Genomic DNA, 23,449 nt, shown 5'->3' on the forward strand with positions numbered 1-23,449 from the left:
TGATCAGGCCATTCATGATATTTGCTTTATCAACTTAAGTCTGTATTTGAAGGTTGTTTTTTATTGTTGATTCTTAGAGGCAAATATCTGAGTACATTGTGTTTATACTTCATGTATATGAATGTTTACCTATTGAAAATACTGTCTAATTAAAAATTACTTTTTCTTTATACCTTAGGACATAAATATACCTTTTTTTTTTTTTTTTTTTTTAAATACAGAGTCTCGCTCTGTTGCCAGGTGCCAGGCTGGAGTGCAGTCGCATGATCTTGGCTCACTGAAGCCTCCGCCTCCCAAGTTCAAGCAATTCTCCTGCCTCAGCCTCCCAAATAGCTGGGACTACAGGCACATGCCGCCAAGCCCAGCTAATTTTTGTATTTTTAGTAGAGACGGGGTTTCACCATGTTGGCCAGGAATGGTCTCGATCTCTTGACCTTGTGATCTGCCTGCCTCAGCCTCCCAAAGTGCTGGGATTACAGGCATGAGCCACCGTGCCTGGCCCCAAAATGTACATTTTAAAAGTGTTCCTCAGTCAGGTGAGGTGGCTCACGCCTGTAATTTCAGCAGTTGGGGAGGCCAAAGCAGGAGGATCACTTGAGGCCAGAAGTTCAAGACCAGACTGGGCAACATAGCAAGACCCTGTCCCTTTAAGAAAAAAAAAATTTTTTTTTTTATTAGGCATAGTGGTTCACACTTGTTATCTCAGCACTTTGGGAGGCTGAGGCAGGAGGATTGGTTGAGCCCAGGAGTTACCAGCTTGGGCAAGGTGTTGAGACCCTGCCTCTCCAAAATATAAGAACAATCAGAAATCTAGGCAAAACCATTCAGGACGTAGGTGTAGGCAAGGACTTCATAACCAAAACACCAAAAGCATTGACAACAAAAGCCAAAATAGACAAATGGGACCTAATCAAACTCCACAGCTTCTGCATAGCAAAAGAAACAATCATTAGAGTGAATCGGCAACCAACAGATTGGGAAAAAATTTTTTGCAGTTTACCCATCTGACAAAGGGCTGATATCCAGAATTTACAAAGAACTAAAACAGATTTACAAGAAAAAAACTAACAAGCCCATTCAAAAGTGGGCAAAGGATATGAACAGACACTTTACAAAAGAAGACATACGTGAGGCCAACAAACATATGAAAAAATGCTTATCATCACTGGTCATCAGAGAAATGCAAATCAAAACTACATTGAGATACCATCTCACGCCAGTTAGAATGGCGATCATTAAAAAATCTGGAGACAACAGATGCTGGAGAGGATGTGGAGAAATAGGAACACTCTTACACTTGGTGGGAGTGTAAATTAGTTCAACCATTGTGGAAGACAGTGTGGCGATTCCTCAAGGACCTAGAAATAGAAATTCCATTCGACCCAGCAATCCCATTACTGGGTATATATCCAAAGGATTACAAATCGTTCTACTATAAGGACACGTGCACACGAATGTTCATTGCAGCACTGTTTACAATAGCAAAGACCTGGAACCAACCCAAATGCCCATCCACGATAGACTGGATAGGGAAAATGTGGCACATATACACCATGGAATATTGTGCAGCCATCAAAAACGATGAGTTTGGGTCCTTTGTAGGGACATGGATGAACCTGGAAACCATCATTCTCAGCAAACTGACAGAAGAGCAGAAGATCAAACACCGCATGTTCTCACTCATAGGCGGGTGTTGAACAATGAGAACACATGGACACAGGGAGGGGAGCACTACACACTGGGGTCAGTTGGGGGGAAATAGGGGAGGGACGGTGGGGGGTGGGGAGCTGGGGAGAGATAGCAAGGGGAGAAATGCCAGATGTAGGTGATGGGGAGGAAGGCAGCAAATCACACTGCCACGTGTGTTCCTATGCAACAATTTTGCATGTTCTTCACATGTACCCCAAAACCTAAAATGCAATAAAATAAATAAATGGGGAAAAAAAAAAAGAACAATCAGCTGGGCATGGTAGCCCGTGACTATAGTAGAGCTAAGGTGGCAGGATCCCTTGAGTCCAGGAGTTTGAGGTTGCAGTAAGCTGTGATCACTGCACTCCACTCCAGCCTGGGTGAGACAGCTGGGTATGGTGGGACTCACCTGTAGTCCCAGCTACTTAGGAGTAGCTCTTAAAAAAATGTGCATGGTTGTATTATTACCTACTAATTTTAAACTAAGCAAGGAGGCATAAGATATTATAAAATGACTTATTTATATTTATTTATTTATTTATTGAGACAGGGTCTTACTCTGTCACCTAGACTGGAGTGCAGTAGTGTGATCATAGGTCACTGCAGCCTTCAACTTCTGGGTGCAAACACTCCTCCTGAATAGCTGGGACTTATAGGCATGAGGCACCACCTAATTTTTTATAGAGACAAGATCTTGCTTAACTGCCCAAGCTAATCTGGAAATCCTGGCTACAAGTGATCCTCACTCCTCAGCCTCCCAAAGTGCTGGGATTTATAGGCATGAGCCACCACACCTGGCCAGGAGTTATTATCTTAAAGAATGATTTAATAGAGGAGGAGGGACAGGATATTTAAAAAGCAAAAGCTCTAAAGTATCATTACTAAAGTTGCTTTATTTTTTGGCATTAATGAAGTTAATATTTAGGGTTAGTTGTTTGAATTAGTATCTGTTCATTTGATATATAGGCAACTTTTTGTTTTTAAAATCTTAAGAACCAGCCAGGCGTTGTGGCTCACACCTGTAATTCCAGCACTTTGGGAGGCTGAGGCTGGCAGATCACCTGAGGTTAGGAGTTGAAGACCACCCTGGCCAATGTGGTGAAACCCCATATACTAAAAATACAAAAAAAAATTAGCCAAGCATGGTTGTGGGTGCCTGTAATCTCAAAACATGGTAGGCTGAGGCAGGAGAATCACTTGAACTCAGGAGACAGAGGTTGCAGTGAGCTGGGATTATACCACTGGACTCCAGCCTGGGCAACAGAGCAAGACTCTGTCTCAAAAAATAAAAAAAATTTAAAGAACTGTTATAGATGGCATCACATGTGGTTGTCAGTACATGCCTAAAGAAGTTTTATTACCTTTTACATGAATGTTAAATGGTACATCTGGAAGATTTATTTTTTACCTTTTAAACATTGAAGTAATAATTTTGAATTATAATTTTTTTTTTTTTTTTGAGATGGAGTTTCATTCTTGTTGTCTAGGCTAGAATGCAGTGGTGCAATCTTGGCTCACTGCAACTCTGCCTCCCGAGTTCAGCAATTCTCTTGCCTAAGCCTGCTGAATAGCTGGGTATACAGGTGTGTGCCACCACACCCAGCTAATTTTTGTATTATTAGTAGAGCTGGGGTTTCACCAGGCAGCCAGTCTGGTCTCAAACTCCTGACCTTAGGTGATCCACCTGCCATGGCCTCCCAAAGTGCTGAGATTACAGGCGTGAGCCACCACACCCAGCCTGAATTATAATATTAATGTCTTATCTACAGGATAATCATAAAGTGTCTTCCGAAGTGGGATATTTCTAAGAATAAAAAGAAAATGGCATTAATAATTACAGATTTGGTTCTAGACCACCAAAATCCAAAAAAGTGAATCTCAATAAAGCAAGTCACGCAAATTTTTGGTTTCCTAGCGTGTATAAAAGTCATGCTTACACTATACTGTAGTCTATTAAGTGCACAATAGCATTATGTCTAAAAACCAATGTACATACCTTAAATAGAAAATACTTAATTGCCAAGAAATGCTAACAATCATCTGAGCCTTTCCTGATCTTTTTGCTGGTGGAGGGTCTTGCCTCAATGTTGATGGTTGCTTACTTGGTCAGGGGTTGCCGTGGCAATTGCTTAAAATAAGGCAACAGTAAAGTTTGCCACATCAATTGGTACTTCCTTTCACAAAAGGTTTTCAGAGTTTTGCCCTTTTTCCCCAGGCTGGAGTGCAATGGCATGATCTCCCAGTTCACTGCAATCACCGCCTCCTGGATTCAACCAATTCTTCTGCCTCAGCCTTCTGAGTAGCTGGGATAACAGGCATGCGCTACCACACCCAGCTAATATTGTATTTTTAGTAGAGATGTGGTTTCTCCATGTTGGTCAGGCTGGTCTCAAACTCCCATCCTCATGTGATCTGCCCACCTCAGTCTCCCAAAGTGCTGAGATTTGAGGTGTGACCCACCGTGCCCAGCCCACAAAAGATTTTTCTTTAGCATGTGATGCTATTTGATGACATCTTAACTAGAATAGAATTTCTTTCAGAATCACAGGCACTTCTCTCAAACCCGGGCACTGCTTTATCAACTAAGTTTAGGCAATGTTTTAAATCCTTTATTGTCATTTCAGCAGTGTTCATGGGATCTTCACCAGAAGAGATCCATCTCAAGGAAACCACTTTCTTTGCTCATCTGTGAGAAGCAAGTTCTCATCTGTTCCAAGTTTTACCATGAGTTTGCAGCAGTTCAGTCACATCTTCAGGCTCCATTTCTAATTCTAGTACTTCTCTTGCTATTTCCTTCACATCTGCAAGTACTTCCTCCACTGAAATCTTAAAGTCCTCAAAGTCATTCTTGAGAGTAGAAACCAGCTTCTTCCAAACTCTTGTTAATGTTGATATTTTGACTTCCTCCACACAAATGTTCTTAATGGCATCTGGAATGGTGAATCCTTTTCTAGGTGGCTTTCAATTTATTTTGCGCAGATGCATCAGAAGAATCACTATGACAGTTATGGCCTTATGAAATGTGTTTCTTAAATAATTCCACTTGAAAGTTGAATCTACCCCCTGATCTATGGGCTGCAGAATGGAGGTTGTTTTATGTTAGCAGGCATGAAAAAGCATTAATCTTGTACATCTCCATCAGAGCTCTTTGGTGAACAAGTGCTGCATTGTAAGTAAGCAGCTGTAATTTGAAAGGAATCTCTTTTTTCTGAGCATTAGGTCTCAACAATGGGCTTAAAATATTCCGTGAACCATGCTGTAAACAGAGGCCGTCATCCATGCTTCGTTGGTTGTTCCATTTGTAGAGTGCAGGCAGAGTAGATTTAGCGTAATTCTTAAGGACCCTAGGATTTTGGGAATGCTAAATGAGCATTGACTTTATCTTAAAGTCACCAGCTGCATTAGCCCTAGAGAGTCAGCCTTTCCTTTAAAGCTTCAAAGCCAGATACTGACCTAGTATGAAAGTCCTCAATGGCATCTTCTGGTATAAGGCTGTTTCCTCTACATGGAAAATGTGGTAAGTATTTCATGTAGCCACCTTCATTCACCAGTGATGTTAGCTAGATCTTCTGAATAACTTACTGCAACTCCACATTAGTACTTGCAGCTTCACCATGTACTTTTATGTTCTGGAGTTGGCTTCTTTCAGTCAACCTCATAAACCAACCTCTACTAGCTTCAGGTTTTTCTTATGCAGCTTCCTCACTTCTCTCAGCCTTCACTGAATTAAAGAGAGTTAAGACCTTGCTCTGGATTGGGCTTTTATTTAAGGGAATATTGTGGCTGGCCTTAGCTTCTAGCCAGATCACTTAAAGTTTTCTTCATATTATCAATGTCTGTTTTGCTTTCTTATCATTTGGCGTGTTTACTGGGTTAGCACTTTTTAATTTCCTTCAAGAACTCTTTCTTTACATTTACAACATTGCTCTTTGGTACAAGAGGCCCAGCTTTAGCTTTTCTTGGCTTTTGACATGCCTTCCTCACTATGCTTAATTATTTCTGGCTTTTGAAAGTGAGAGACATGTAACTCATCCTTTCACTTGAATACATAAAGGCCATTGTAGGGTTATTAATTGGTCTAATTTTAATATTTTTGTGTCTCAGGGAATAGGTAAGCCAGAGGAGAGGGAAGAGATAGGGAGCACCCCATTGTTGGAGCAGTCAGAGCAGACACAACATATATCAGTTATGTTTACTATCTTATGTGGGCATGTATTGTGGCACCCCAAAACAATTACAGTAGTAACATTAACGACCTTTGATCACAGATCACGATAGCAGATAAAATAATCATTAAAAAGTTGGAAATATTGGGAGAATTACCAAAATGTGCCACAGAGACATGAAGTGAGCACATGCTGGTAGAAATTGGCACTGATAGACTTGCTTGACTTCAGTTGGTTAAAAATGACAGCAACAAAATGCAACCACAGTATCTGCAAAAGAGCAGTAAAGCAAGAGACAATAAAATGAGTTCTGTCTGCTAGGACAGTGGGCTAAAATTGGAATGGTTCTGGGCAGCCTGGTCACATGGTCACTTTATTCCTCCAGCATACTTCACTGTAAAAATTTGGTTGTATAGGATTAAATGAAAAGTTTTATCCTTCGGGATGCAAGGACGTAAGGATCTGATTAGGCTTTACAGCTCAAGTTTGACTGATGTCTTCTGTGTGGTGTCCACTAAATCCCACAGCCTATAATCAGTCACATTGGTTATAAGGTTTGCTTCTATCTCTAAAAATTATTACTTCATTCCATAGTTCATTTTTTAAAAAATGAACTTAAAATGGGCACCAGAATGGGCTTGATTCATCATTCTTGGATTCTAAGTCTTAAGAGTTCTTAATTAGTAACATTTAAAAATCATACAAGGACACTTGGCTGTTTAATGCATTCATTTTATTAATGATAGAAAATATTTTTGGCTGGATGCGGTGGCTCACACCTGTAATCCCAGCACTTTGGGAGACCGAGGCCAGTGGATCACCGGAGCTCGAGACTAGCCTGACCAACATGGAGATACACTGTCTCTACTAAAAATGCAAAATTAGCCGGACATGGTGGCGCATGCTGAATCCCAGCTACTTGGAAGGCTGAGGCAGGAGAATTGCTTGAACTTGGGAGGCGGAGGTTGCAGAGGTGGAGGTGAGCCGAGATCATGACATTGCACTTCAGCCTGAGCAACAAGGGGGAAACTCCATCTCAAAAAATAAAAATAATAGTTTCATAGATGAATTGATGATCAACTTGGATTAAGTCTTAGGTGATTCACTGCCTCCTTTGTTAAGGCAACAAATCCTTTATGACATTTAAGCCTAGCAGGTTTCGTCATACAGTGGTAGTTTCTGAGACCAGAGACCTTTAGATCATAATAGTTTGATTACATAGTTACCAATAAAGACACTGAGAAGGTGTGATTTCCTACAAGATTATAAAGCTAACAATAGTATAAAAGTTAGTTCCACAAATGATAATGTAACTTCTAAAAACTCATATATTCTGATACATAACATAGAGTTACTCTGTCCCTGTTTTGTTTTACTGATTAAATCTCTTGGCCAGGCACTTGGCTCACTCCTGTAATCCCAGCACTTTGGGAAGCCAAGGCGGGTGGATCACGAGGTCAGGAGTTTGAGACCAGCCTGGCCAATATGGTGAAACCCGGTCTCTACTAAAAATATAAAAATTAGCTGGGCATGGTGGCGGGCACCTGTATTCCCAGCTACTAGGAAGGCTGAGGCAGGAGAATTGCTTGAACCTAAGAGGCAGATGTTGCAGTGAGCTGAGATTGCGCCGCTACACTCGAGCCTGGGTGACAGAGCAAGACTGTCTCAAAAAAACAACAACAACAAAAAAATCTAATTTAGTCCAGGCGCTGTGGCTCAGGCCAGTAATCCTAGCACTTTGGGAAACAGAAGAGGGTGGATCCCATGAGGGCAGGAGTTCAAGACCAGCCTGGCCAACGTGGTGAAATCCTATCTCTACTAAAAATTAGCTGAGTGTGGTGGCAGGTGCCTGTAATCCCAGAATTTGGGGAGGCCGAGGGGCCAAAGAATAGCTTGAACCTGGGAGTCAAAGGTTACATATGAGCTGAGATTTCACCACTGCACTTCAGCCTGGGTTGACACAGCAAAACTCAGTCAAAGAAACCTTCAGATTTGGCCTTACCTTTCTTAGAAATGCTTTATTTTAGGGTATATTCATATACTGATAAACTGATTATATAGATATAATGACTGATACATATATGCTAAAGTTAGAGATTAAACATGTTAACAGTGTGTTTTTTTTGCTTTTTTTTTTTTTTTTTTTGAGACGGAGTTTCACTCTTGTTACCCAGGCTGGAGTGCAATGGCGCGGACTCGGCTCACTGCAGCCTCCGCCTCCTGGGTTCAGGCAATTCTCCTGCCTCAGCCTCCTGAGTAGCTGGGATTACAGGCACGTGCCACCATGCCCAGCTGATTTTTTTGTATTTTTAGTAGAGAAGGGGTTTCACCGTGTTGACCAGGATGGTCTCGATCTCTTGACCTCGTGATCCACCCGCCTCGGCCTCCCAAAGTGCTGGGATTACAGGCGTGAGCCACCGCGCCCGGCCAACAGTGTGTTTTTTAATGAATCTCAGTAAACTATTGAATTGAAATTGAAACTTCTGTTTCCTGTTATTTTGCCTGTATTTTAAGGCTCTTCATAACAGTTACCTACTGTTTCTTAAACAAACCATTTATATAGATTAGTATAATCTTAATGAGAGACAGGAGTAGCTTATTTAGTCTGTAAAATGGAAATCACTTTTAAATGAATTTAGAATTAAAAGATTGATTTGTTGAGTGTTACAGAATTTTACCACTGAAAACAAATTATTTTGGAAAAGTGGTTGAAGTGATAGTAGGATTGTTTAATACAATAGTTAACTCTTAAAAATCATATGGGCTTTTGTTCTTCTGGAAGCCTTTTTTTCTAAGATACATGGGGGTGGGGGAAAGGAATTGTTACTATTCTAAATTTGCATTCATATTATTTCTTGACAGTTTCATTTCTTATTTTTTTACAGCTTTTGTGTTAGTCTATTTTATTATTGTTTTCATCCTATTTTTCTAAGGTTAAACATATTCTGAATTTCTTTAGCATCTCCTAAAGCAACCTTGATAATAACTTACATTCTTTCCTTTCACTTTCCTTGTTTCCTTGGTCTAGAGTGTTCTAAATCGCTAGTTCATCTTGTTATTGTGGGTAGTACACTGACCTCTTGAGTTTTCAAATTCTCAGAACACACTACCGTCCACGTTTTCCCCCTCAGTCAAGTAACACTGTCAGCACCAGAAGGACCCCCGATCTTAACCCATCAAAACCCCTAAGATAATAAAATTTGCTAAAGAGTTTACAAGGGGGAGCTCCCTGCTTAATTGATAAGAATAATGTACAGAAGAAATTAGTGGGGGAACTTTTAATTATACTCCCTCCTGATGACTTTTTGGGGAGGGGTGTGGGGGGAACAGAGTTTTGCTCTTGTTGCCCAAGAGTGCAGTGGCGCGATCTGGGCTTATTGCAACCTCTGCCTCCCAGGTTCAAGCAATTCTTCTGCGTCAGCCTCCAAAGTAGCTGAGATTATCAGTGTGCGCCACCATGCCCCGCCAATTTTGTGTTTTTAGTAGAAATTGTGTTTCACCATGTTGTTCAGGGTGGTCTCGAACTTCTGACCTCAAGTGATCCACCCACCTGGGCCTCTCAAAGTGCTGGGATTACAGACGTGAGCCACCGTTCTTGGCTCTCCCTCCTGTCTTCTTACCAGATACCAGTACCCTTATTTGGAAAGACTTTCAGGGAGCTGTGTCAGCTTGGGGTTTTTGGTCTCTGATCTGTGTTTTTATAATAATTTTAAAATTCTTACACATTTATGACCTATATTCTATTTGGTATTGATAATACAGATAGAGCCTTGATTATTTGAGTAAGACATGAAGCGGAATCCATTATGTCTTTTAGCTGGACTAAAGTATACATCTTTACTACTGGTAGTATATGGAAAGACAGAATGAATTACTCTGTACCTGTTGTTTCCTTCACAGAGAGCTAGTGGCATCTGACAAACAACCATGATACCTGGCTGAAACTCCAGGATGGAAGTAATGCCCAAGTCCCTTTATAAAAGCCCAACAATAGAAATCCTACTTAATGGCTATATGCAAACTAGTAGTCAAAGTCAATAATTTTAGAAAGGAAAGGTTTTGGTTAGCTCCTAAGTGGCTGTGTTGTAATGAATGCAGTAGCCGTTTGGCAGCTTTCTGAATCCTTGGAAGGCCCTTGGTCCACAAGTCCTTGTGAACACCCACATACCTAGCATGAGAGTCTAGTGTTAGAATGGAAATTTCTCTGTTCCCTACTCCTCACCCTAAGCCCATGTTCTAGTCCAACTTTTCTCAGCCCCTGCTGTTACACATCTACCACATTTAACAGAGCACTAGATGAGTAGCTTACCAGAGCTGGCACCTTTTTGGAGATCCTCTGGAATTTCATTGTAACTGACTGATTCACTTGGAGGAACAAGAAAAGTGAGAGGCATCATATTTTACGTTAGAGTTCCGTGGTGTGGGTACAGGCAGAGGTGGTATTTCTCTCAGTATGAGTACTGTATTTGCCTTCTTTGATACTACTTCTCAGAATCCATTCATTTAAAGATAGCTATGACTCAGTCAGTTTGAGATCTAGAACTTTTTTGTGACTATCACTATTGCTTCCTGTTTCCTCCCTCTACCACCACCCTAATTCAGTTCATAAAAATAGTTTTTAGATTGAAAGTCATCCATAATATGTAAAAATGGTAATAGAGGAAAATATTAAAGTAATATAAGTTTTATAAGATTTGAGTGTCTCAGTGTTTTTTTTTTTTTTTTTCCTTGAGACAGAGTCTTGTTCCGTCACCCAGACTGCAGTGCAGTGGCATAATCTCTGCTAACTGCAACCTCCGGCCTCCTGGGTTCAAGCAGTTCTCTGCCTCAGCCTCCTAAGTACCTGCGGATTACAGGCACTCGCCACCATGCCCAGCTTTTTTTTTTTTTTTTTTTTTAATTTTTTTTTTTTTTTTTTTATGTATTTTTAGTAGAGATGGGGTTTTACCATCTAGGCCAGGCTGGTCTTGAACTCTGACTTCGTGGTCCATCCCCCTTAGCCTCCCAAAGTGCTGAGATTACAGGCATGAGCTACTGTGCCCGGCCTCAGTTTATTAAATAACTATTAAAATTATATTGGTGATGTTGAGCACAGTATTTAAAATCTGATTTGTCTGTTCTTTTTATAGTTAAGAGTGTAGTGATGCTGGAGCAGCACTTGTCACAGTTGCCTTTAGTTTGGGTATGCCCTTAATGACTTCTGTTGCCACACTCCTGTCTCAGCAACTTTCCAACTTGAGCCACAATTTTGATATTCATCACTTTTATAATGTATAAACTTCTGGGACTTCAACACTTAATTTTATACTAATTGTGTGTGTGTGTGTGTGTGTGTGTGTGTGAGTGAGTGTGTGTGTGTGTGAGACTTCCTCTGGCCTCAGGCCTTTAAATACATTAAAATAATTTAAAACCTTTTTTAAATTAAAGGATTTTAAATATTTTCCTGTTTTTTGCTTTCTTGTTTTTTTCAAAAGAGACAGGATTTCTTTCGCTCTCTCTTCCAGGCTGGAATGCAGTAGCACGATAATGGCTTACTGCACCCCCTACTCGCTGGGCTTAAGCCATCCTCCTGCCTTAGCCTCTCAAGTAGCTGGGATTACAAGTGTGTGCCACCACACCCGGCTAATTTTTTAAAAATTCTTTGTAGACACAGGGTCCCACTATGTTGCCCAGGCTGGTCTCAAACTTCTGGGCTCTCAAGCAATCCTCTTGCCTCCACCTCACTTCCCAGAGTGCTGGGATTATAGACATGAACCATCCACTTGGCCTCTGTTTATTTTCTTTAAAAAATAACTTATGGGCCAGAAGCAGTGACTCGTGCTTGTATTCCCAGCACTTTGGGAGGCTGAGGTGGGCAGGTAACCTGAGGTCAGGAGACGAGACCAGCCTGGCCGACATAGTGAAACCCCGTCTCTACTAAAACCACAAAAATTAGCTGGGTGTGGCAGTGTGCGCCTGTAGTCCTAGCTGCTCAGGAGGCTGAGGCAGGAGAATCGCTTGAGCCCAGGAGGTGGAGGTTGCAGTGAACCAAGAACACACCACTGCACTCTAGCTTGGGCAACAGAGTAAGACTATCTCAAAAAGAAAAAAAAAAAGAAAGAAAGAAAAAAAGAAAAGAAATACATGGATGCAGTGATTGCATTTTGTTAAACCACTTTTAATCAGATAAACAAGAAAGTTCTTGGTTAGAACTGTGTTTTCTAAACATTTGTATTTAAATCTATAAACAGCCTTCTTTTTCTTTAGCATTTATGTGAATATGAATCAGTCTTACTTGTTGGTATCATAGATGGTATTTTTATATAATATTAGTTGATTGTATTTGTGGTTATTTTTCCAAAATGTGAAAAGGATCCTCTCTCTTCCTTGCTTTAAAACGTTCCCTAGTTTCACTTTTCCTAGAGCAGTGCTTTTCAAACTGTGTACCTAGGTTGATACTAGCTAACATTTACTGAGCACTTAATATGTGACACTATTCCAGGCTTTGACATCTGTTGCTGGTTTTATTCTCAAAACAAACCAATGATGAAGTAGGTATTAGTATCTTAACATTTATACAAGAATTTCATTCTGCTTTGTAATACTTAATATAAAAAGGTTTTTAAATGAATGACCTAGCATCAAGAAAAATGGAATCTAAGAAGATTTCAATTATATTTGTTTTTTGTGACTTTTTATATTCCAAGGAATACCCTGTACCTCTAGAAGTGAAAATTTCTTTGTATGAAATTAACGATAAAAGACATACTCAAGAACTCACCTAAGTTTTTTTTTTTTTAATTAGATTTAGTAGACCTAAAATTATTCTATTAAATTGCTGTGCAAGTTTTTAAACCTCTTACTCTCAATTCCTATATTTGCCTTGCTTTAAATGGACACTTGACTGCAGTGGGCACTGAGTAGCACTGTTCTCCCTTGTACTTGATGTCTTAAACATTTTCTTTCCCCTCCCTAAAATGAGTGCACATCCCTGTTTTCTGCTTATTGCATTTCTACTTTTCCTTCTTGACACCTCAAATACTCTTTCCCTGGGATGGCTGTCTAACTGGAGGCCATCTCCAGCAGAGCCATATACTCCCTCTCTGTGCTTCCATAGCACCGTATTTACCTCTCTCTTAATGCTTGGTGTGTAGTTGGTATACTTATAGACTCTGAGCTTCTTGAGGGCAGGGACCTGATTTTAAGTCTTCTCTATATTCATTATAGTCAAATACCTGGCACCTAGCAGTATGAGTAAATGTTTGTTGAATGAATAGATGAGAGAACAGTGTCTTTCAAATTACAATGTGTGGTGTAATCTAGTCTTACCGTTCGAAACTATAGGCTACATCATCATTTAAACCCCCCAGGGCGACAACCTAACCCCTGCCCTAAGAACATGCTTCAAGTCCAGGCTGATATGGTATAGTATTACTGTAGTAGTTAATGATTGAAATGCCCGATAGGCAGAAGTTTAGTGCCTAACGTTCTGATGTCTTATGTGTTTCAGGAGTTGTTGGATAAATACTTAATAGCCAATGCAACTAATCCAGAGAGTAAGGTCTTCTATCTGAAAATGAAGGGTGATTACTTCCGGTACCTTGCTGAAGTTGCATGTGGTGATGATCGAAAACGTAAGTATATTTGTTATATGGGCAAAACTAAAATACAATAAAAGGGGATAAACAGGACACTTTGACAATATATATAGTCTCCAGGCTCTTTGTGATTTAAAAATAATTGAATATATATCAAGAAAATTAGTATTATCTTACGTTCTCAAAAATGAAAATTGGGTTATAAATTTACATCATGTGCCCTTTAAAAAAAAGACTCATCTATGAACTTTAGTTATAATTGTACATGGTATTACTTAAAACAGGCATAATCTTTTATACATTAGAATTTTGGTTCGCTATGCTCTTTCCGCAGTCTTTCCGCGCCACCACAATGGTCCACATGAATGTCCTGGCTGATGCTCTCAAGAGCATCAACAATGCCAAAAAGAGGCAAACACCAGGTGCTTATTAGGCCATGCTCCATCCGGTTTCTTACTCTGATGAAGCATGGTTACATTTGCAAATTTGAAATCATTGATGATCACAGAGCTGGAAAAATTGTTGTGAACCTCACAGGCAGGCTAAACAAGTCTGGAGTGATCAGCTCTAGATTTGATGTGCAACTCAAAGATCTAGAAAAATGGCAGAATAATCTACTTCATCCCGCCAGTTTGGCTTCATTTTTAGCTCCAGACATTTTTGCATAAACTTTGTGAGTCATTCTGCATTTCACATGGCCTTTTTGTCATTATACCTTAAAATGCAGATAACTGAAATTACATATAGAACATGGAAACAGGATGTTGTGCTTTTTCTGTTTGTCATATTAATTCATTATCATCTGTTTTAATCGGTCATAACACTGACTGCTAATTACATATAATCAAATTTTTGAGGAGGAGAGGTGAGGTGAGTGTGTTATTGCTGGTGTATAACTTATTCCAACTTCACAGTAAGTTTGAATGACCCATATGGTTAGGTTTTACTTGAGAAGGTTGAATATACAGGAATTGTTGATTAATCAAGTAATAGTCATAAAAATAGATGTTAGTATTAAATGTCTATTTTGTTTTTACCTAGACTATCATAAAAAAACATGGATATGGGAAAAAGTGATCAAATTGCCTAACTTGATAATAAAAAAGTGAAGTGAATTTATTTGCAGTGAGTGTCTCCTGGGATGCTGGTAGCGGACTATAAGATCCTATTAAATTCTGTGCATGTGCTTGCTACCAAATTTATCAAGTTCTAGGTAGTAGAAGTATCACTTAATTCCTTATTTTTTCCAGAAAGTTTGTTATTTTGTTTTTTGCCATCCTAAATATCAGTGTAACTGAATATATAAAGAGAAGTTGTACCTTGAGAAACTGTTGTACCTTGCTATAACAAAATCTGTATACTAAACTAATTCTGTTACTGATGTATAATTTCTATTGCCATGAAGATAAGCAGAATTGGACATGATACTGGCACGGAACTGAACATTTAAGTATCAGAAAGCCAAAGAGAAGTCTTTGGGAGATTGAGACATAGCCGCAGCTTTAACCTGATTTAACTCTTAGGAGCTCATTGGCACTTTCAGGTATCACATGTAGTCCCATGTACATTCTCATAGTCTGGGATTTGTAGATAGGCTGTCTTTATAGCCTAACTGCTGAGACACTTTGTTACTTACTACTGTTCTGGTGCTTCCTAATATGCCAGGCTGCAAATAATAATAATTATTATTATTCTTACGTGCAGTCTGTACCATTCAGGATTAGATCAATAAATGTCATTTCAGAGGAAGGAAAATGCACATATTCAGGTCATAAAGGGATAGCTTAATTCTCTTACGTCAGTATCTCTAAAGCTGTAATAGGCCAGTGCCCTTATACAGAAAACTGCCCTTTTCAAAATATGGCTATAATCAGATTAGTGTTGGTAATAACTGAACATTTTTTGAAGGGAGAGTAACGTTTTAATTAGGCCAGTAATCAAACTCGAGTTGGGGCAGATTTTGTCCTGTGTATTGAAACTTTTATATTGCCTTTCAAATAATACATCTTGATACTAAGAGTCAGTATTTCTCCAAATTAGAAAAATAGAGATTTTGGTCATGATGATCTTTGTAAACTTTATATTATTTAGGGGAAGTGTATTCTAGTCAAATTATTATTATTATTATTATTATTATTATTTTTGAGGCAGAGTTTTGCTTTTGTTGCTTAGAGTGCAATGGTTTGATCTCGACTCACTGCAACCTCTGCCTCCCAGGTTCAGGCGATTCTGGTGCCTCTGCCTTCCGAGTGGCTGGGATTACAGGCATGCACCACCAAACCCAGCTAATTTTTGTATTACTAGTAGAGACGGGGTTTCTCCATATTGGTCAGGCTGGTCTCAAACTACTGACCTCAGGTGATCCGCCCACCTCAGCCTCCCAAAGTGCTGGGATTACTGGTGTGAGCCACTGCGCCCGGCCTAGTCAAATTATTTTTAATTGCTGCATTTCCAAGTAATATAATTAAAAGATAGAAGAGAATAAAATAGTTTGTAGCCTGGGGATGGAAAAAATCCAATTTACTATAATATCTCATGATTTAAAAAAAATTAAGCTGATTATATGTAAGCAACATTCTGAACTGGTTCTTTGTTTGTTTGTGACAAACTCTGTTACTCAGGTTGGCAGTACAGCAGCATGATCTTGGCTCACTGCAGCTTCAACCTCATGGGCTTAAGGGATCCTCCCACCTCAGCCTCCCAAGTAGCTGGAACTACAGGCATGCACCACCATGCCTAGCTTTTTTTTTTTTTCTTCTTCTTCTTTTTAATTTTTCATAGAGATAGGGATAATCGGTCTTCCTATGTTGCCCAGGCTGGTCTTGAACTCTTGGGCTCAGTTGATCCCGCCCCAGGGTTACAGGCATGAGTCACTACACCTGGCCATAAACTAGTTCTCAAATACCCAGCACATAATTTTTTTCTTTTCTTTTTTTTTTTAAGACAGAGTGTTCTTCTGTCGCCCAGGCTGGAGTACAGTGGTACAATCTTGGCCTCCTGGGTTCAAGTGATTCTCATGCCTCAGCCCGCTGAGTAGCTGGGATTACAGGTGCCCGCTCATCACGCCTGACTAATTTTTGTATTTTTAGTAGAGATGGGGTTTTGCCATGCTTGCCAGGCTGGTCTTGAGCTCCTGATCCCTGGTGATCCGTCCACCTCAGCCTCCCAAAGTGCTGGGATTACAGTCGTGAGCCACGGCACTCGGCCATAATAATGTTTTTTTTTTTTTTTTGTTAGCTACTGTGATTTTAAAAGACCCATATAGAGAAAAGTCTTGGTTCTACCAAAGAGCTCATAGCATATGTTCAGGTTGTTAATGTACTTTGTACTGGATGATTATTGTCAGTATTGCACTTTTAATTTTTTTTCTCTTCACAGAAACGATAGATAATTCCCAAGGAGCTTACCAAGAGGCATTTGATATAAGCAAGAAGGAGATGCAACCCACACATCCAATCCGCCTCGGGCTTGCTCTTAACTTTTCTGTATTTTACTATGAGATTCTTAATAATCCAGAGCTTGCCTGCACACTGGCTAAAACGGTAAGATGTGTGTCCAGGAAATACCCACTTAGCTACAGTTATTTGAGATACCAGGTATGTTAATTTATAGGTATTTTACTTGGCTACCAAGGGATGATTTCTACTGTATTTACTTTGAAATCTCTTTCTTACCATCAAGATCACCACCTTCTGCCCCTGACACCTTATTCTATCCTAACCATGATTATAAGCAGTAATGTCTGTCTACAGAGCATACTGAGCAGAATAATCAAAGAAGGATAAATGATGTTAAGGAGGAAACATAAAAGATTGGAAAGTAATGCCTGCCAGGTTTGGTCACTAGAATAGCTGTGCATTAGCTGCATTCCTCAAAGGGGCTCAAAATGAGAGAGTGAAGAGGAGCCTGTACAGATAAATACTGCTTCTTATTGGAAAGAAGTATATTAATCATTGCTGCTGTTCTGTTTGTCCTGTGAAAGAATGAAGACATGCTTGTTTACTTAAATGTATAGTTTTATAAAAGTCCAATCATACTCGTAAGTTCTTAAACTGAGAATGTGAGAGAATGGTTCCGTTGAGTTTGTTGATAATAGAACATAAGGTGGGTGTTCACCTATTTTTACAAAATGGTTTGTAATTGTAGAATAACCAGTTTTTGTCAATGCACATATTTTACCATGGATATTAATATTTATCAGGCTTTTGATGAGGCCATTGCTGAACTTGATACACTGAATGAAGACTCATACAAAGACAGCACTCTCATCATGCAGTTGCTTAGAGACAACCTAACAGTGAGTTTACTTTTTAAATTTTATTTCCTTTTCAGAAACAAAAGTATTTATATTTTATTTTGGACTTCGTGTCTTTTAGGACAGACACATAAGAGCTGAAAATATGACATACATGTTAGTATTTTGTGTGGGACCAGCACTATTTTGTAGGCAGGTTTTCAAGTTGAATAGGCATTTTATCAAACTGTCCTGAGAAGGTACTAACATTATAGGAACTCAATATTACTATTTTATTGGGATGAAGATGTGGATAAATTATATTAGTATAGAGACCTTACAAAGTTTCTGTATTTTTCGGCAAATTAGCCATAGCCAATTAGGGACTATCTAGATATCTAGGCTTTGTAAAAATCACATGAAGCACCTTGTTTTGTGAATTGTACATAATGTTCTACAAGCATTTAGGGAGTAAACCTGTACCTAAATTTTGTTATCCCTTCTCTGCTTCTAGGCTACAGTCTCTGTTTTGTTTGTCCTTTTCTCTCTGCTCCTTGGATAGGCAAATGATAAAGTAATCAAGAAAAAGTACAGCTTAAGCTTTACTCTTAACGTTTTTTTGTAGGTTCAAATAAATTTGATAGGTAAAATCTTAGACTTCACAGAAGGTAAAAGAAGGGAATATATCTTTTAATATAAATCTGTTCCTCCCAGCCCCCTAGTTTGTTTTATCTTTTACTAGATAACTTTATCTTTTACTAGATAGGGTTTTTGTTTTTTATATTAGCACCATGTCTATTCAATTTTGCTGAACAGGGGAATTGTGAATCCACTGAAAGGGAAATGAAGACCCTGCATTTCTCGCCATGAGAAGTCCCTGTGGTTGTTAGGGGACAATGGAAGATGATCAGCAAATAGCTAGTTCTGCAGAGGAAGAGCAAAGTAGGCAGTTCTGTACCTCTTCCCAGATATGCTTTGGAGCTAGCTGTCTTTTAATTGATTTTGTTTGTTTTGTTTTCTCTCTTATGGAGGCAGTTCTTCAGAGGATTTTGTTTTATTTGTTTTTATTTTAGTATCTTTATAATAACCTTATTTTAGTATCTTTATAATAACCTTATTTTAGTATCTTCATAATAACCTAAGGATTATGTAAGATTCTAGCATTTCTGAAATTAACACTAATGTCTTGGTGTTGGTCTAATATAGTGTAATTTTGGAACTGATAATAGTCAGTAAATAGTGACTTCTCTTCTTCACTTCAACTTTCCATCCTAAAATTAGACAGACCCCTGAAGATCGACTTAGTTTTAACATTCTGCCTAATTCAAGAACCCTGTCTATACATGCACACATAGCTTCCGTCACCCACTTCTGTTTAATTCTTGGAGCAACACAAAATAACACAACACTGCTTTTGCTTTAGTTTAGCCCTTCACACACTTGAAAATTGTTAACCGTGATTGTGGCTTTTGCCTCTCTGTGAAAATGTTTTAGTTTATTAGTCTAAATTTAATACTGCATAGTGCTTTCCAGAAGAGCATTGAGCTGCTGGGAATAGAGACAGCATTAAATTCTAAGACTGTCACTTAGTTTATTCTGAAAGTAGAGTGCCTCTTTTTAAAAGTTACTTTTTTTTTGAGACAGGATCTCACCTGATCTCTTCTTAACTATTCTTCACCTAGGCTAGAGTGCAGTGTCGTAATCATGGCTCACTGCAGCCTTAACCTCCTAATTTCAAGCAGTCCTCCTGCCTCAGCCTCCCGAGTAGTTAGGACTCTAGGCACACACCACCCCATACCTGGCCAATTTTGTTTTTGAAATGTTTTGTAGAGATGGGGTCTTGCTGTGTTGTCCAGGCTGGTGTTGAACTCCTGGCCTCATGTGATCTTCTCTCCTCAGCCTCCCTATGTGCTGGGATTACAGGCGTGAGCCACTGTGCCTGGCCAAGAGCTTTTTAAATAAAAAGGAAGCTATAAAACCATGCTTCAGTGGTATATGTGTGTATGTCGTTTTGTAATTGCATTGTGAAAGGTCAGCAGTGATGTACTTTGGGAAGGCGATGGTCTGGGGTTTTGAGAGAGAACTTCCAGTCTTATTCAAGATCTCCATTGTTTGAGGAGTTTACTACTCTTGTTAATTTTGAAATAACAATAGTACTTGGTATAATTGCCTAATCTAGAAATAGTAACTTAATTTGATTCTTCTTTTTCTAGCTTTGGACATCAGACAGTGCAGGAGAAGAATGTGATGCAGCAGAAGGGGCTGAAAACTAAATCCATACAGGGTGTCATCCTCTTTCCTTCAAGAAACCTTTTTACACATCTCCATTCCTTATTCCACTTGGATTTCCTATAGCAAGGAAACCCATTCATGTGTATGGAATCAACTGTTTATAGTCTTTTCACACTGCAGCTTTGGGAAAACTTCATTCCTTGATTTTTGTTTGTCTTGGCCTTCCTGGTGTGCAGTTACTGCTGTAGAAAAGTATTAATAGCTTCATTTCATATAAACATAAGTAACTTCCAAACACTTATGTAGAGGACTAAAAATGTATTTGGTATTTAAGTAATCTGAACCAGTTCTGCAAGTGACTGTGTTTTGTATTACTGTGAAGATATGAAAATGTAGTTAATTAAAATTTGAAGAGTGTTCCACATAACTTCTTAATTTCTACATTCCTTCCCTTACTCTTCGGGGGTTTCCATCAATAAGGAACTTTTCCATGCTCTTTATGTATTCCGTTTTAGTAGGAATCCAGAAGTAGTAGACCAAATGGAAAAGCACTTGTCATTTCTGGCTAGGAGTAACAAATTGAAATGCCTCCTGTGTCACATAAGGAAGTCATGTATATCTGTGGCAACAGGGAGTTTCCTTATTCACTCTTTATTTGCTGCTGTTTAAGTTGACAACCTCCCTTCCCAATAAAAATTCACTTTCACCTCCTGCCTTTGTAGTTCTGGTATTCACTTTACTATGTAATAGAAGTAGCATGTTGCTGCCAGAATACAAGCATTGCTTTTGGCGAATTAAAGTGCATGTCATTTCTTAATACACTAGAAAGGGGAAATAAAGTACACAAGTCCAAGTCTAAAACTTTAGTACTTTTCCATGCAGATTTGTACACATGTGAGAGGGTGTCCAGTTTGTCTAGTGATTGTTACTTAGAGAGTTGGACCACTATTGTGTGTTGCTAATCATTGACTGTAGTCCCAAAAAAGCCTTGTGAAAATGTTATGCCCTATGTAACAGCAGAGTAACATAAAATAAAATTACATTTTATAAACCATTTACTATGGCTTTGTAACAATTGCATACCCATATTTTAAGGGACAGGTGAATTTACTACTTTCTAAAGTTTATTGATACTTCCCTTTTATGTAAAATGTAGTAGTGATACCTATATTTCTGCATTGTGCATTGTGACACACTTGTCTAGGGATGCCTGAAAATGTATAAAATTGGACTGCATTTCTTAGAGTGTTTTCCTATAGATCAGTCTCATGGGCCATCTCTTCTTCAGATGTAAATGATATCTGGTTAAGTGTTATATGGAATAAAGTGGACATTTTAAAACTAGCAAAGTTAATTATGTCATTCTGAGTGCCTTGGCTGTTATTAGAATTGTGCTTCAGTGGATATTCAAAAGGAATGTAAGAGTTCAGATATAGATAACTCCTCAGCTTACAGTGGGGCTACATTCTGATAAACCCATCATAGGTTGAAAATACTAAGACAGGGCTGGGCACAGTGGCTTACTCCTGTAATCCCAGCACTTTGGGAGGCCAAGGCAGGCAGGTCACTGGAGGTTAGGAGTTCGACACTTACTTGAGCAACATGGTGAAACCCGTCTCTACTAAAACTACAAAAATTAGCCAGGTGTGGTAGCACATGCCTGTAATCTCAGCTAGTTGGGAGGCTGAGGCAGGAGAATCGCTTGAACCTGGGAGGCGGGGGTTGCAATGAGCCAGGATTGCGCCATTGCACTCCAGCCTGGGCAACAGAAGCAAAACTCTGTCTCAAAAAAAGAAAATACTAAATCAAAAATGCATTGAATACACCTAACCTAATGAACATTACATAGCTTAGCCTATTCTATGTTAAATGTGCCCAGAACACTTAACCTACAGTTGGGCAAAATCAAAGAACATGAAGCCTGTTTTACAGTGAAGTGTTGGATGTTTCATGTAATTTGTTGAATACTAAAAATGAAAAACATTGATGGTATATGCTTTCTACTGAATGCCTGTCACTTTTGCAGCATTGTAAAGTCAAACAGCCTTAAAATGGGGACTGTCTATACTTCCGTTTGTAAACATTCAATCATATTAGTTCAAAATAATTTTGATTTTATAGTATCACAATGGCTGTTTTACTAACCGACCTCAGGTTAGTAAAATAACTGAGACTGAATGACTTGAACTGATTTTTAAGTCAGAATCGGGGGGGGGGGGGGATAGCTATGTAGGATTCTTCTTCATCCTGTAATGTGAATATGAAACAAGGCTTCATTTATATTTGTTTGTTTTGTTTTGTTGAGACAGTGTTTCACTCTGTTGCCCAGGCTGGAGTGCAGTGGCACGATCTCAGTGCACTGCTTCTCGGGTTCAAACGATTTTCCTGCCTCAGCCTCCCAAGTAGCTGGGATTACACTTTGGCTAATTTTTTGTATTTTTAGTAGAGACAGAATTTCACCATATTGGCCAGGCTGGTCTTGAATTCGTGACCTCAGGTGATCCACCTGCCTCAGTCTCCCAAAATCCTGGGATTACAGGCCTGTACTTGCCTTCTAAAGGGAAATGAAAAGGCAGAATTCAATAGGACTTCAGTACCCCAAAATTTAAATCAGGACACTACTTTTTAAAGAATAATATTAGTAAAAATAACACTTTGAATTGGGAAAAATATGATCATGTCTTAAGACCAGTAAAATGGTATGTGCTCAGTAAGTTATCAAAGTAGCTTTAAAGAACAGATTATTCAGCAAGGTGTGGTGGCTGACGCCTGTAATCGCAGCATTTTGGGAGGCTGAGGTCGGTGGATCATGAGGTAAGGAGTTCAAGACCAGCCTGGCCAAGATGGTAAAACCCCATCTCTACTAAAAATAAAAAAATTAGCCGGTAGTGATGGTGGGCGCCTGTAATCCCAGCTACTCAGAAGCCTGAGGCGGGGAATTGCTTGAACCCAGGAGGTGAAGGCAGTGAGCGGAGATCATACCACTGTACTCCAGCCTGGGCGATGACGGAGAGACTCCATAAAAAAAAAAAAAAATTAGCTGTGTTCAATGGCTCACACCTGTAATCCCAGCACTTTGGGAGACTGAGGCAGGCGAACCACTTGAGGTCAGAAGGTCAAGACCAGCCTGGCCAACATGGTGAAACCCTGCCTCTATCAAGAATATAAAAAACAGGCAGGGTGCAGTGGCTCACGCCTGTAACCCAGCACTTTGGGAGGCTGAGGTGGGTGGATCACGAGGTGAGGAGCTTTTGAGACCAGCCTGGCCAACATGGTGAAACCCGGTGTCTAGTAAAAATACAAAAATTACCCAGGCATGATGGGATGTACATGTGATCCCAACTACTTGGGAGGCTGAGGCAGGGGAATTGCTTGAACCAGGGAGGTTGAAGTTGCAGTGAACCAAGATTGCGCCACTGCACTCCAGCCTGGGTGACAGAGCAAGCCTCCATCTTGGGGGAAAAATACAAAAAATTAGCTGGGTGTGGTAGTGCACCCGTAATCTCAGCTACTCAGGAGGTAGAGGCAGGAGAATCATTTGAACCTGGCGA

The 23,449-nt window shown here is 39.5% G+C and overlaps 1 protein-coding gene across 1 annotated transcript in view; it reads left to right on the plus strand.

The window, feature by feature from the left end:
• Positions 1–21,242, plus strand: part of YWHAQ (tyrosine 3-monooxygenase/tryptophan 5-monooxygenase activation protein theta) — a 50,712-nt gene extending 29,470 nt beyond the window's left edge. The window contains exons 3-6 of the mRNA XM_032294167.1: positions 13,345–13,468; positions 16,811–16,974; positions 17,634–17,729; positions 19,880–21,242. Of these exons, the coding sequence (XP_032150058.1) occupies positions 13,345–13,468; positions 16,811–16,974; positions 17,634–17,729; positions 19,880–19,939 (444 nt within the window). The 3' untranslated portion in view covers positions 19,940–21,242. The remainder of the gene's footprint in view (positions 1–13,344; positions 13,469–16,810; positions 16,975–17,633; positions 17,730–19,879) is intronic.
• Positions 21,243–23,449: the final 2,207 nt, after the last annotated feature.

This window comes from Sapajus apella, unplaced genomic scaffold (assembly GCF_009761245.1).
Source record: "Sapajus apella isolate SASKATOON/1434 unplaced genomic scaffold, GSC_monkey_1.0 scaffold31, whole genome shotgun sequence".
NCBI classification, from domain to species: domain Eukaryota; kingdom Metazoa; phylum Chordata; class Mammalia; order Primates; family Cebidae; genus Sapajus; species Sapajus apella.